Here is a 14,465-nt window from a genome sequence, read left to right as displayed (position 1 = left end):
GGATGCTTGTATGAAGTACAAAGACATTGCTAGACAATGGACAAACAACGCACGACATGGAATTTGAACCTGGAATCCCCAGTAACGGATCAGAACACCAGACAGTACGACTCTCTTCCTCAAAATGCCTCCTATGTTTTTTACATCTAAACAATGAGCATCCCTGTGCAAGTTGAATGGCACATTGTCGTGAACAATTTACTTCCATGGGGAAAAAGACTGCCTTAAGTTGTCCGTCTCCACACATCTCAGCGTATGGAGAAGCAGGTGCATCCATGTCGACACCCGGTTTCATAATAATTATTTGCAGATTTAAGGTAGGCCTGTACTAGTTCGTGATCCTCAGAAAAAGCCTGGAGTCATCAGGCTCCTGTGTCGCACGTGTTGGAAGTTATTGCACGCCATTTTCTTTTTACCGTGCTTCCAAATTTGGGAAGGCCGAGATGGTACAAAGCTGAGCCTTCGGCCGAGATATCAAGTCAAAACACACTTCACTCAAAAACATCCCAAAATGAAAAGCCCATCCACACAGACATTGCTCTGAGATAGAGCTCGGACATTGCTCTAAGATAGGGCTCGGACATTGCTCTGAGATAGAGCTCGGACATTGCTCTGAGATAGAGCTCGGACATTGCTCTGAGATAGGGCTCGGACATTGCTCTGAGATAGGGCTCGGACATTGCTCTGAGATAGGGCTCGGACATTGCTCTGAGATAGGGCTCGGACATTGCTCGGAGATAGGGCTTGGACATTGCTCTGAGATAGGGCTCGGACATTGCTCTAAGATAGGGCTTGGACATTGCTCTGAGATAGAGCTCGGACATTGCTCGGAGATAGGGCTTGGACATTGCTCTGAGATAGGGCTCGGACATTGCTCTAAGATAGGGCTCGGACATTGCTCTGAGATAGGGCTCGGACATTGCTCTGAGATAGGGCTCGGACATTGCTCGGACATAGAGCTCGGACATTGCTCTAAGATAGGGCTCGGACATTGCTCTAAGATAGGGCTCGGACATTGCTCTAAGATAGGGTTCGGACATTGCTCGAAGATAGAGCTCGGACATTGCTCTGAGATAGAGCTCGGACATTGCTCTGAGATAGAGCTCGGACATTGCTCGGAGATAGAGCTCGGACATTGCTCTAAGATAGGGCTCGGACATTGCTCTGAGATAGAGCTCGGACATTGCTCTGAGATAGGGCTCGGACATTGCTCGGAGATAGAGCTCGGACATTGCTCGGAGATAGAGCTCGGACATTGCTCTAAGATATGGTTCGGACATAGAGCTCGGACATAGAGCTCGGACATTGCTCTGAGATAGAGCTCGGACATTGATCTGAGATAGAGCTTGCTTTTCAGTAGTGAACCAATTTGGTGACCCAATATGCAAATCCTGTTCAAACTTCAAGTCAATCAAATGAGGATTGACAATTATGTGACCTTGACCTTTTGACCCAATTATTAATTATTAGTCTCCATCTTCTCACAATAAAAGTATGTTTAATATTTGATGTCAAAAGCTCAAATGGTAAATGAGTAATGGCCTGGGCTCTGATATAGAGGGGGTGATCGTGCACGCACGCACCCATGTCCCATGTATGGATTTCTTGGAATGTCCCAATATGTGGTTCTGAGCAATGTTTGCGAGAGCTGTGTGTCCTCATCCATCCCTCCAGACCTAAAGGCCCCCATCCATCAGCCGTGAAATAAAACATTCCAAAACAAATCACAGACACTCCATGGAATTCCGATTTCTGAGATTACAAGCCTCACTACCTCATTCTGCAATGAAAATGATGAGGTTACCAAGATAACATGAAAATGAGCTGAGGTTACCAAGATAATGTACAAAAGAGCTGAGGTTACTAAGATAACCTGAAAATGAGCTGAGGTTACTAAGATAACATGAAAATGAGCTGAGGTTACCAAGATAATGGACAGATGAGGTGTTACCAAAATAATGTGCAAATGAGCTGATGTTAACAAGATAACATGAAAATGAGCTGTGGTTACCAAGATAACGGACAGATGAGGTGTTACCAAAATAATGTGCAAAAGAGCTGAGGTTACCAAGATGACGTGCAAATGAGGTGAGCTTACCAAGATAACGGACAGATGAGGTGTTACCAAAATAACGTGCAAATGAGCTGACGTTAACAAGATAACATGAAAATGAGCTGTGGTTACCAAGATAACGGACCAATGAGGTGTTACCAAAATAATGTGCAACTGAGCTGATGTTAACAAGTTAACATGAAAATGAGCTGAGGTTACCAAGATAATGGACAGATGAGCTGTTACCAAAATAATGTGCAAATGAGCTGAGGTTAACAAGATAACATGAAAATGAGCTGTAGTTACCAAGATAACAGACAGATGAGGTGTTACCAAAATAATGTGCAACTGAGCTGACGTTATCAAGATAACATGAAAATGAGCTGAGGTTACCAAGATAACGTGCAGATGAGCTGAGGTTACCAAGATAACGTGCAGTTGAGCTGAGCTTACCAAGATAACATGCAGATGAGCTGAGGTTACCAAGATAACATGTTTTATCCTTTGGTGAAATGCTCGAGTAATATTCTCAGCACAAATCAAACCTCAACCTTAACGTACAATGATGTCCTGTTATCATGATCGTGATCATCATTTTTTTGCTTTAATTATGACAACAATCATGGTAACTAAATGTTACTCTGTTGGTGATGAGGATTTTAGAAAACCTCGTATGTGGTTCCGCTGTCCGTGCCTGCATCCCATGGGATCAAATCCTGGACACTGTGCTGGACCCAGCTGCAGTCCGGGGTGCAGAGATTCTCAGCCGAGAGTCCCACGTTCCAGTCCGGGGAAGGACCGAGCATGGACAAGAAGGACATGAAGGGATGGTCTCGATCAACCGAAAACTCTGCAGAGGGACCAGGCCGGCTGCACAGAGATTGAGGAATACAAGAGACGTTAGGACTTTCCATATTGACATTCATCTCAATCAATCTGAGTAACCTCCAGCTTCAAAACCTCTCACTCATCCAGAGTAACCTCCTTATATGTAAACACCTGACTCAATCAACCTGAGTAACCTGTAAACATCTAAGTTACCTGTGGATGATTTTGCCAAGGAATGATTTTGTACAACGGAGGACGCCCAGTCAGCGGCTGGATTTGGAGGCCAACTTTTGAAATGTCTGACAGTGAGACCCAAGAGTTTGAATGACTGAAGTCCCTCAAGAGGAGTATTAATAAAGTCGATGGGGTGGGGGAATAGAAGGGGTTGCTAGATGGTCCTTTCGGAAAGAGATGGTGTGAGTGTGAGATTTGTTCAGATTGAAGGACATATTCCAAGTGTTTCAGCAGATGTTTGTTGTTTTTTGTTGTTTTTTTACAATGTCGAGGCTCGTATGAGAGCCAACATACAGACCGAACAATGGGGAGAAGGAGGCAAGAGGGACAGGAGAGGGAAGGAGAAAAACAGTGTGGAACAGACACATGAGAAGATCTGTGGAAGGGAGAGGGATGGGGGTGAGGTACACAGGGTCAATAAGATGGACATCACAGGGACTTTCAGGTCCTACCAGAAAGGGACTTTCAGGAAGGAAAGCAGGGAATTTGAAGGAGCTGGGTTTGGGGTGGATTAATGGGGGTAGAAAAGATTGTGGTTTTGGATGGGGGAAGATAAGAGATGGTGGTGAACAGATGTTTTGAAGACCTGGAGGGAAGAGTGGGATTGAAGAGTGTGTGGGAGTTTGAAGAGATACAACGGCAACACCTAGACAAGACAACACAAAACATGAGGAATCTGATTCGGAAAACTCACCTTTTATGAGGTGGAAATGAGGAGATCAGATTTTCACCAGCAGATGCACAAAACTTCCAAACTCTTACCAAAAACCCTGTTTTAGACCATTTTGACATTTATACCCCCTTCGACCCTTTAGACCCCAACTTTGATTGGAAATCCCCTTTAGATATTTAGACCCCTTTAAACCTTAGGCCTTCGGACTCATTAAGACCCTTATGGAGCCCCTCTAGACCTTTTGGAACACATCCCTTTTGACATTTACACCCTTAGACATCTTAGACCCCAACTGGCCCCTTTAATCGCACATCACACAAACATCTATGGAGTGTTCTTGCAGTGTACAGACTGTACTTTTTTCAGAAGTAATGGGTGATCTCCACCCAGCAGGAGGCTCGGGACTCCTCAAGGTGGAGCAGAATTTGCATATTGGGGTCACTGAATTGGTTGACCAATCAGAAACCTGGAAGCATATTGTTTAGTTGGATTTTGCAAGTATAGTGCTACACGCATCACATGTTTCTTGTTTGTTTGTCTGTCTGTGAGCAGGACATATCGATAGTTTGCAGAAAGATTCGGACGAAACGTGGTGGACAGGTTAGGTGTGTGACGAGGATGAATCGATTCGATTTTGGTGAAGATCTGGATCCGGATCCGACTACTAGAATTTTTTTTAAAGAGATTCCGACGACTCTGAAGAATGTAATGACAACAGAGTTATCACAATGATTTGGAGAGTGTGACAACAATGATAGTTTCCATACATCCAAGGTATGTGAATACCTGAGCACCAAGATGGCGATCCGGTGTGCATGGACTAATACACCCCGTGCACCTCATAGGAATAAAGTAGGAATAACACAGATATAGCAACAATAGATGAACAAAGAAGGAGAGACAGACACTCACATGTGCCAGGGTTGCCAGGCAGGCCAAAGGGACTTCATCTTGATGACGGTCAGGATCTCTGGTCCCTTACACACACACACACACACACACACACACACACACACACACACACACACACACACACACACACACACACACACACACACACACACACACACACACACACACGTCACAATACACTTGTTACTTAGTGACAATGGTAATGACAAGTCATAAAGCAATAAAGGGATCTTCTGCTTCACGTTCCCTGTTCAATTTTCTCGTACAGTTACAGTGTTATCAAACCCTGGGGAAACACCTCGACTGACGTGCGGAACTAAGTGAAGGTATCAGCATTCTGGAATGCTTGCAATCTCAGGGGATGGGACTCCGACTTGCACAGTCTGGAACGGACATGACAGGAGTCAATGGCAGGTTGTGCTACATCTTTGGGCATTCTCCTTGTAAAATTGACTTGTGGCCAATCAACATGGAGGAGATGAGGCTTCACCATGCATGAGCCTACCGTTACCTGCATATGACCCACAGCTAAAGCCACAATGTACTGCATATATGCCTGTGAAATTGAGCCCCTCCGGTGGAAAAAAAAAACAAATTATGGGGAAGAAAATGCTGGACTTAGGAAATTTAGGCGACTTAGGAAAACACCTGATTTGTAGCATCCGACTTTACAGGTATCCGTTTGCTCACAGTGAGGGCACCGGTGTTCTGGCACACTTTTTTCCATTGGACAATTTTGGATATCCATCATCAATGGCGTACACTCGAGTAGTTGCCCAAACATGAGACAAGCTACTCACTTGCCTGCGTATCTCCTCCTCCATGGCAATGGGAGAACCCCACTCAGCAACCCTGCGCACCCCATCGCTTGCCAACCCACCGTACTTCCAAGGAACGTAGTTGGCAGAGTGTGAAGCTCCAATAAGAGCTGACCAATGTGTAGCGAGCTCTGAGCATGGGGGGGGGGGATGTAAAGGACACACAAATCAACATCACAAACCACCCAAAGGTCACATGAGAATGAAAAACAGCCTCTGTCTGTCTGTCTGTCATCAAATCAACAAACAGGAGAGAAGGGTCGGGTGGTGGGGACAGAAATAGAGAAATTGTCCCACTGGGGTAGTCGCGTGGGTGGGTGGATTCAGACCAGTTGCCATAAAAAGTCAATCTGTACTTGGCCGAGTCACACGCGCAACATCCAGGAATGGGTTGCTTCGTGTCATCGTCTTCATTGCCTGCAAAGGCATAACAAACACCCATCATTTGTGGACACTGACGTGCAATTACCAAGATCACCTCTTTGTTGTATCCTTACCTTTCTCACACAGAGTTTTCGTCAAGGAACCTGAGTCACTGAACCACATCATCTTCTTTTGTGCAATGCTAGCTCTGCAAGGAAGGAGGTGTATGTTTGGAGAAGGGTGGGCAAGGGTAGAGGGGGATGAGGGGTGTACATGAGCAACAAAGACAACCATCTCAGAGGGACATAATTAATTACCAGCAGCATCAAAACATTATTTCCATAATCCTGGGAATCTTTTCTTTGGATTTGAGCTTATTCCAGGGAAATAAATAAATATGTAGCTGCTGCATTTAAAACCCAAGCAAACTCAATAATGGCCTTCACAAAGTGCAGAACCTGTCTGCCCCACCTTGTGTACCTTACCCTCTCATCCCACTGATGGCCTCTGAACCTTCCCCTCTTACCCCCCCCCCCCAACCCTAAGCATGTGTCAGTGTTTATGTTGCATGTACTTGATGCTGAGACAACCAGTGCCTGCAGATGGAGCTGTCCATGTAATATGTACACGTGTCCGTCGACGTGGTGTTGTCCCAGAAACAGCAACCGGACAAGAGTGGACAAACTGGGAATCTTGTCTGTCAATTAACTGGGGGGTATTGTTCGAGAAAAAGAGTGACGGGATGGGGGTGGGGTGGGGGGAGGGGTTCAAAAAGATATACAAAGAAGTGGAGGCCAAGAAAATTATGATCTGGCCTTCAATGGAGTTAAACATTTTCAGAGAAGGAATCAAACTCATACAGGAATAACAGACAGATTTTTTTTGTCTATTCTAAAACCTTAATATACAAAGCACCAGACAAAGGAACCAACAAAGCACCAGACAAAGGAACCAACAAAGCACCAGACAAAGGAACCCACAAAGCACCACATGAAGGCATGTGCGAGGAAGCGCTCAGAGGACACACCGTATGTCGGAAGAAGAAGAAGAAGAAGAAGAAGAAGAAGAAGAAGAAGAAGAAGAAAAAGAAAAAGAAGAAGAAGAAAAAGAAGAAGAAGAAGAAGAAGAAGAAGAAAAAGAAGAAGAAGAAGACTAAGAAGAAAAAGAAGAAGAAGAAGAAGAACAAGAAGAACAAGAAGAAAAAGAAGAAGAAGAAGAAGAAGAAAAAGAAGAAGAGGAAGAAAAAAAAGAAGAAGAAGAAAAAGAAGAAGAAGAAGAAGAAGAAGAAGAAGAAGAAGAAGAAGAAGAAGAAGAAGAAGAAGAAAATGCAGAAGAAGAATAAGAAGAAGAAGAAGAAGAAGAAGAAGAAGAAGAAGAAGAAGAAGAAGAAGAAGAAGAAGAAGAAGAAGAAGAAGAAGAAGAAGAAGAAGAAGAAGAAGAAGAAGAAGAAGAAGAAGAAGAAGAAGAAGAAGAAGAAGAAGAAGAAGAAGAAGAAGAAGAAGAAGAAGAAGAAGAAGAAGAAGAAGAAGAAGAAGAAGAAGAAGAAGAAGAAGAAGAAGAAGAAGAAGAAGAAGAAGAAGAAGAAGAAGAAGAAGAAGAAGAAGAAGAAGAAGAAGAAGAAGAAGAAGAAGAAGAAGAAGAAGAAGAAGAAGAAGAAGAAGAAGAAGAAGAAGAAGAAGAAGAAGAAGAAGAAGAAGAAGAAGAAGAAGAAGAAGAAGAAGAAGAAGAAGAAGAAGAAGAAGAAGAAGAAGAAGAAGAAGAAGAAGAAGAAGAAGAAGAAGAAGAAGAAGAAGAAGAAGAAGAAGAAGAACTGTGGGTTTAAAGAAATGAGTGAGGAAATCCAGAATGGGGATGACGTGGTGACGTCACACACAAATGGTCCATTGTATGGGGAGTTTTGTGACGTGCACGAAAAGGGTTTGCATGTTGGGGGTGAAGGATGTTAATGAGCTCAATGATTGTCAGTGTAATTAGTACGTGCGAGTCCAGTGCGGGGTTCGAGTGAACGAGGTTCAACCGCACTGATGCTGCTTCACCTTAAACTCTCCCACGTGATCTTCTTCATTTTCTCCGGTCGTGCCCTCCTTCACGGCGATGAGGTTGAAGCCCCTGAAGTATGCAGGAGGCATTGCCAGTAGAGACACTGACAGACAGACAAAGGCTGGCTGTACATGGTTGTCTAACTCAGTCGATCTAGTAATTTAGCTTCATCTCTTGTAGAATAATAATAATAATGATGATGATGATGATAATAATAATAATAATAATAATAATAATAATAATAATAATAATAATAATAATAATACCAAAAATGACACTGACAACTTACTGAGGAGGAGATGAACATCCAACGTGTTCTTCGCTGATGAAGGTGAATTTGATCGTCACTGTGTGGACCTCAGGATACATATGGATGGAACACTTATAGACACATCGAGGAGGTTTCTTTTTGAGGGACTGGGATTTCTTGGTGAGGGATACACTAGGTGGTTTGCTCAACATGTCGTGTGTTAAAAACCTGGGAATTCGTCCAGTTTATTTATAGTTAATTAGCCTAATCAACTGAGCATATCACAACAATCATTTTGGTCCATACCATTCGACATCAGAACGTTCCAAGAGAACTCCACAAAAAACATCACACACACACCTCATCCATTTAGAGTAGTCTTCAAGGGTCTACAGGATCTTAGGGGTCTTTTGGATCATCTGGGTCTTTTGGGTCATCTGGGTCTTTTGAATATTTTGGGTCCTTCTAATGTATTATTCACAATGTATAAACAGCTGGTGTATCCAATATACAACTCCATTGGAATATCGCTCCGGAATCCCACATCTTATGCATTACGCGCAGCTCTGACGCTCGGAGGAAATCACGCGACTTCTCCACACTCGTTCCTCTGTTCCTGTTGTTCTCACACAATAAATCTTACATTTCTAATAAATAAATAAATCCTAATGAATCCAAGATAAACAAAATTAATAAATCACATCAGGATTGTTTAAAGCAGGATGTGAAAGGAGAGTCGGAGCTTCATTGGAGGCGCCGAACGAGCGTGGAGAGCAGGGCACGTGTTCAGGAACTGCCCGAAATCGTTTGCGAATGCATTCAATAAAGAAAACAGAAGGTTTGTAGCCTTCCCTGGATGACGGAGGGGAAAGCGGGAGTGGTGCTAGATAGGAGAGTGGTGGAATAGGGACCAGCACGAGATGGGAAGGTGGTGAGTAGTGTCAAAAGGGATGGTTCGACGCAGTAATGTGTCCCATTTCTCAAAGTCGCAATATTCACTCGCTTACGCTCGCTCATATTTCTCCTTTTCAAACTGGAACACATTACTGCGTCAAACACCTCCCTTTTGATACAACTATCCCTACAGGACTGGTTGTGGGGCAACTTAGCATAACAATTGTGCATTTTGTGAAGAAAGCACCAAATTTGGCACACTAGTAGCCTATCATATTATGAACAGATTTGGTTATTGGGCCATCTCAAAATTTTTGATCGCAGTGGAAAATGGCTGCCACAGCCATCAGCGGCTGAATTTGAGATGGCCCAATATCCAAATCTGTTCATAATATGATAGGCTACTAGTGTGCCAAATTTGGTGCTTTCCTCACAAAATGCACAATTGTTATGCTATATTTAGCTAAGTTGCCCCACTATGGGCTTAACTTCCCTTTCACATTATAATTTATTTAACCAAACTGAGTAGTCAAATAGAGATCCTAAAAATATTTGTTTTATTTTTGGGAATAACTTAATTTATTCATCAATTCAAAATAATGCAGTGGTCGCCCGTTAAAACTACCCAACCACATTTTTATATTAATATTTAATACTTTAAACCCATAAGGTAATGTATTTATTCCATCACTCATTGTATATCTTTTATCATCAAATGCAGTTCGAGCTTTCTTCCGAACAGTCTCTGAGAATATTTCGTCTTTATAATTTCTAACAAGATTCATCTCTCTTTTAACATCCTTTCTTTTCCATATACATTCAAGGTGTCGAATAAATTTCTGTACATTTGAACATTTATTTAACAAACAATAAAAACAAATACATACAAACACATCCATATGCGAATACGGAGGACCTGGACTCAGACTTGCTCCAGATCTCTGAAATACATGGAGAATTTTAGTTCCTTATATAGTGCTCAGTGAGACATAGTCATTTTTTATTTCCAAACGCTGGTGCCAACTTTGTCAGGTCTTGACATCCTCCAGGTGAAGCTTATCTTCAGCCTTCATACAGCCCCAGCTTGAGCTGGTTGAATGGTTGTGACATATATTTCAAATCCAGACGTGTTGATCCTCTCTCGGCACAGAAAAACGCACAGAATGCTAGAATGACGTCAAACTTCAACTCTTTTGGGCATTTTCATAAATTCTATAGTATGTAGGTTAAAAGTCAGTCTGCTTCTCCCAGACTGGGAAAATATATTATCTCAAAGCGACTAGGGCTTCGTGAATACATCTGGACATTTTCTTAGACCCACATTCTTAGACCCACATTTCTTAGACCACATTTGAGCCTGGTGTTGGCGCAGTGGTTAGGGCTGTGGCTTAGGACCCAAAAGGTCCTGAGTTCAAGCCCCGTTGGGACACTGAATTAATATATGTATGTATATATGTATGTATGTATATATATATATATATATATATATATATATATATATATATATATATATATATATGTATATACATGTATATATAAACCAAGTCGAAAAACACCAGAGGGTTGACTCAGCCTGCCATCCTTCCGAGGTCGGTGAAATGAGCACCAGTTATACTGGGCCTGGTGTATGCCCCGGTTAGAATAGGTGTACCATATCCCTGTGTGTCGTAAGAGGCGACCAGGGTTGCGTCAGGAAGGGCATCCGGCGTAAAAACTTATGCCAAATCATTATGCGGACAACAAAACGAATTTCCATACCGGATCGGTCGAGGCCCGGGTTACCAACGACCGCCACCGGTACCGGTGGTCAGCAGGGTACCAGTGGAAATTGTGCTACTGCTGGGCGAAGGAGGAGAAGGAGACGGGGAAGGCGAGTGCGGAGGCAGTGGGATAGGGGGAAGGGTAGAAGTGTTGAGGTGAGAGTTGGAACTCTGAATGTTGGGACGATGACTGGCAAAGGGCGAGAGTTGGCTGGTATGATGGAGAGAAGAAAGGTGGACATACTGTGTGTACAAGAGACCAAGTGGATGGGGAGTAAGGCGAGGAGCATTGGAGGTGGTTTCAAACTGTTCTACCATGTTGTGGATGGGAGGAGAAATGGTGTCGGGGTAATCCTGAAGGAAGATTATGTCAAGAGGGTATTGGAGGTGATGAGGGTGTCTGACCGAGTGATGAGTGTGAAGTTGGAAATTGAAGGGGTAATGATGAATGTCATCAGTACATATGCCCCACATATGGGGTGTGAGATGGAGTATAAAGAAGATTTCTGGAGTGAGTTAGATGAAGTGGTGGAGAGTGTATCCAAGGATGAAAGAGTGGTGATTGGAGCAGATTTCAAAGGACATGTTGGGGAAGGGAATAAAGAGGATGAGAAGGTGATGGGGAGGTACGGTCTCAACAAGAGAAATGTGGAAGGGCAAATGGTGGTAGAGTTTGCAAAAAGAATGGAAATGGCAGTGGTAAACACGTATTTCAAGAAGAAGGAGGAACACAGGGTGACATACAAGAGTGGAGGAAAGTGCACACAGGTGGATTACATCTTAAGTAGGAGATGCAACCTGAAAGAGATTAGTGACTGTAAGGTGGTGGCAGGGGAGAGTGTAGCTCGACAGCATCGATTGGTGGTCTGTAGGATGACTTTAGAGGTGAGGTTGAGGAAGAGAGTGAGGGCTGAACCAAGGACCAGATGGTGGAAGCTGAAGGAGGAAGACTGTTGCATGAAATTTAGGGAGGAGGTGAGACAGGCGTTGGATGGTGGTAAAGATGGGTGGGATGATTGGGCAATGACAGCAGAAGTTGTGAGGGAGATAGCTAGGAAGGTACTTGGTGTGACATCTGGACAGAGGAAGGAAGATAAGGAGACTTGGTGGTGGAATGAGGAAGTACAGGAAAGTAGAAGGAAGAAGGGGTTGGCGAAAAAGAAGTGGGATAGTCAGAGAGATGAAGAAAGTAGGCAGGAGTACAAGGAGTGGCGTCGAAAGGCAAAAAGAGAGGTGGCAAAGCCCAAGGAAAAGGCATATGACGAGCTGTATGAGAATTTGGATACAAAAGAAGGGGAAAAGGATTTATACCGATTGGCAAGACAGAGGGACCGAGCTAGGAATGATGTGCTGCAGGTTCAGGTGATAAAGGACGCAAATGGGAATGTGCTGACGAACGAGGAGAGTGTGTTGAGAAGGTGGATGGAGTACTTTGAGGAGCTGATGAATGAAGAAAATGAGAGAGAGAGAGAAGGTTGGAAGAGGTGGAGATAGTGAATCTGGAAGTGGGATGGATCAGTAAGGATGAAGTGAGGACTGCTATGAAGAAGATGAAAAGTGGAAAGGCGGTTGGCCCAGATGGTATACCAGTGGAGGCATGGAAGTGCTTAGGAGAGATGGCAGTGGGGTTGTTAACCAGATTGTTTAATAAAGTCTTGGAAAGTGAGAGGATGCCGGAGGAGTGGAGATTAAGTGTACTGGTTCCGATTTTCAAGAATAAGGGTGATGTGCAGAGCTGTGGAAATTACAGAGGGATAAAGTTGTTAAGCCACACCATGAAGTTGTGGGAAAGAGTCGTGGAAGCTCGGTTGAGAGGAGAGGTGACAATCTGTGAGCAGCAATATGGGTTTATGCCAGGAAAGAGCACCACTGATGCGATGTTTGCTTTGAGAATGTTGATGGAGAAGTATAGGGAAGGCCAGAAAGAGTTACATTGTGTGTTTGTGGATTTAGAGAAAGCTTATGATAGGGTGCCAAGAGAGGAGTTGTGGCATTGTATGAGGTGTGCAGTAGGAATGACGGACCAGTTTAAGGTTAAAGTGGGATTCCACCAAGGATCGACTCTGAGCCCTTTCCTGTTTGCAATGGTGATGGACAGGTTGACGGACGAGATCAGACTGGAGTCTCCATGGACTATGATGTTCGCGGATGACATCATGACCTGTAGGGAGAGTAGGGAGCAGGCTGAAGCGAGCCTTGAGAGGTGGAGGTACGCACTGGAGAGAAGGGGAATGATAGTCAGTAGGAGTAAGACGGAGTACATGTGCGTAAATGAGAGGGAGGGTGGTGGTATGGTGCGGTTGCAAGGAGTTGAGGTGGGGAAGGTGGATTGGTTTAAATACTTGGGATCAACTGTCCAAAGTAACAGATAGTGTGGAAGAGAAGTGAAAAAGAGAGTGCAGGCAGGATGGAGTGGGTGGAGAAGAGTTGCAGGAGTGATTTGTGACAAGGGCAGCTGCAAGAGTGAAGGGGAAAGTATATAAGACGGTAGTGAGACCAGCTATGTTGTATGGTTTGGAGGCGGTGGCACTAACAATAAGACAGGAAGCGGAGCTGGAGGAGGCAGAGTTAAAGATGCTGCGATTCTCGTTGGGAGTGACGAGGATGGATAGGATAAGAAATGAGTATATTAGAGGGACAACGCTTGTAGGACGGTTTGCAGACAAAGTGAGAGAGGCGAGATTGAGATGGTTTGGACATGTGCACAGGAGGGAAACGGAGTATATCGGGAGAAGGATGTTGAAGATGTAGCCGCCAGGCAGGAGGAGAAGAGGAAGGCCAAAGAAGAGGTTCATGGATGCGGTGAGGGCGGACATGCGGGTGGTTGGAGTGTCAATGGAAGATGTGGAGGATAGAGCGAAATGGAGATGGTTGATCCACTGTGGCGACCCCTAACGGGAGCAAGCCGAAAGAGGAAGAAGACATTCCAACTTTTTGGTGCCTTATATCTATCATTTCATAAAATCCCTTCGCAAGTAAATCTGTTTAAATAATAGGCACTTCTTTGTATACTGAAGTCAAGCTTGGTTGAAAGGTCGGCATGCTTATTATATCTTTTACGAGGCAGGTCAAAACATCTTTCAATATACAGGAGAGATGTAATTATATATTCAAAAAAGTAGATACATGTTCAAACACATAAAATCATAACATATTTAAGTACATTTTCTATTACAATATATTTATTTTAACATCAAGTTATAAAAAAACAATATCTTATTATTGGTTTTATCACCCTCAAACCCATTATGCTAATTTCAGAGAAATTGCATCAACAAAGGTAATGTTGAAAGTTCATGGTCTCTTTTAATACACTCTTCTTTTAGACCTTCAAGTATCTTTGTTGAGCAGAGATAAAATGACAAACCTCTCTTAATGCTCTTGTCTGAGAATATTTTGGTACCACTCATGTACATTAAACTTGTATAGTCAATAAATATTTGTTTATGTTCTATTTTATAAAATTGTTTTGTAGCACTCGTTTGTTAGAAAATATTCTCCATAGTCGAACCTTTTCTCAAACGTGAACACATAAAAATTTTTGAGGAAGTGAGAAGCTGGATATTTTCCCAGACTTGCCCCATTGTTCTCTTTTCTGTTTTTCATTCAGACCCAGTAATTCTGAAAAATAGACCACTTC

General features: G+C 43.3%; 1 protein-coding gene across 1 annotated transcript in view; it reads right to left on the bottom strand.

Moving 5' to 3' along the window:
* SPON1 (spondin 1) overlaps positions 1 to 14,465 on the bottom strand; it is a 42,566-nt gene that overhangs the window by 8,661 nt on the left and 19,440 nt on the right. Inside the window, exons 2-8 of the mRNA XM_085860758.1 lie at positions 7,918 to 8,024; positions 6,456 to 6,589; positions 6,016 to 6,089; positions 5,816 to 5,935; positions 5,501 to 5,649; positions 4,701 to 4,765; positions 2,722 to 2,923 (exon numbers count right to left, since the gene is read on the bottom strand). Of these exons, the coding sequence (XP_085716884.1) occupies positions 2,722 to 2,923; positions 4,701 to 4,765; positions 5,501 to 5,649; positions 5,816 to 5,935; positions 6,016 to 6,089; positions 6,456 to 6,589; positions 7,918 to 8,024 (851 nt within the window). The remainder of the gene's footprint in view (positions 1 to 2,721; positions 2,924 to 4,700; positions 4,766 to 5,500; positions 5,650 to 5,815; positions 5,936 to 6,015; positions 6,090 to 6,455; positions 6,590 to 7,917; positions 8,025 to 14,465) is intronic.

Source organism: Eptatretus burgeri, chromosome 17 (genome assembly GCF_056783735.1).
Source record: "Eptatretus burgeri isolate ZD-2024b chromosome 17, Ebu_testis_v1, whole genome shotgun sequence".
Classification (NCBI taxonomy): domain Eukaryota; kingdom Metazoa; phylum Chordata; class Myxini; order Myxiniformes; family Myxinidae; genus Eptatretus; species Eptatretus burgeri.
Note: the sequence above shows the minus strand (reverse complement) of the source record. Positions and strands in the feature narration are given on the sequence as shown.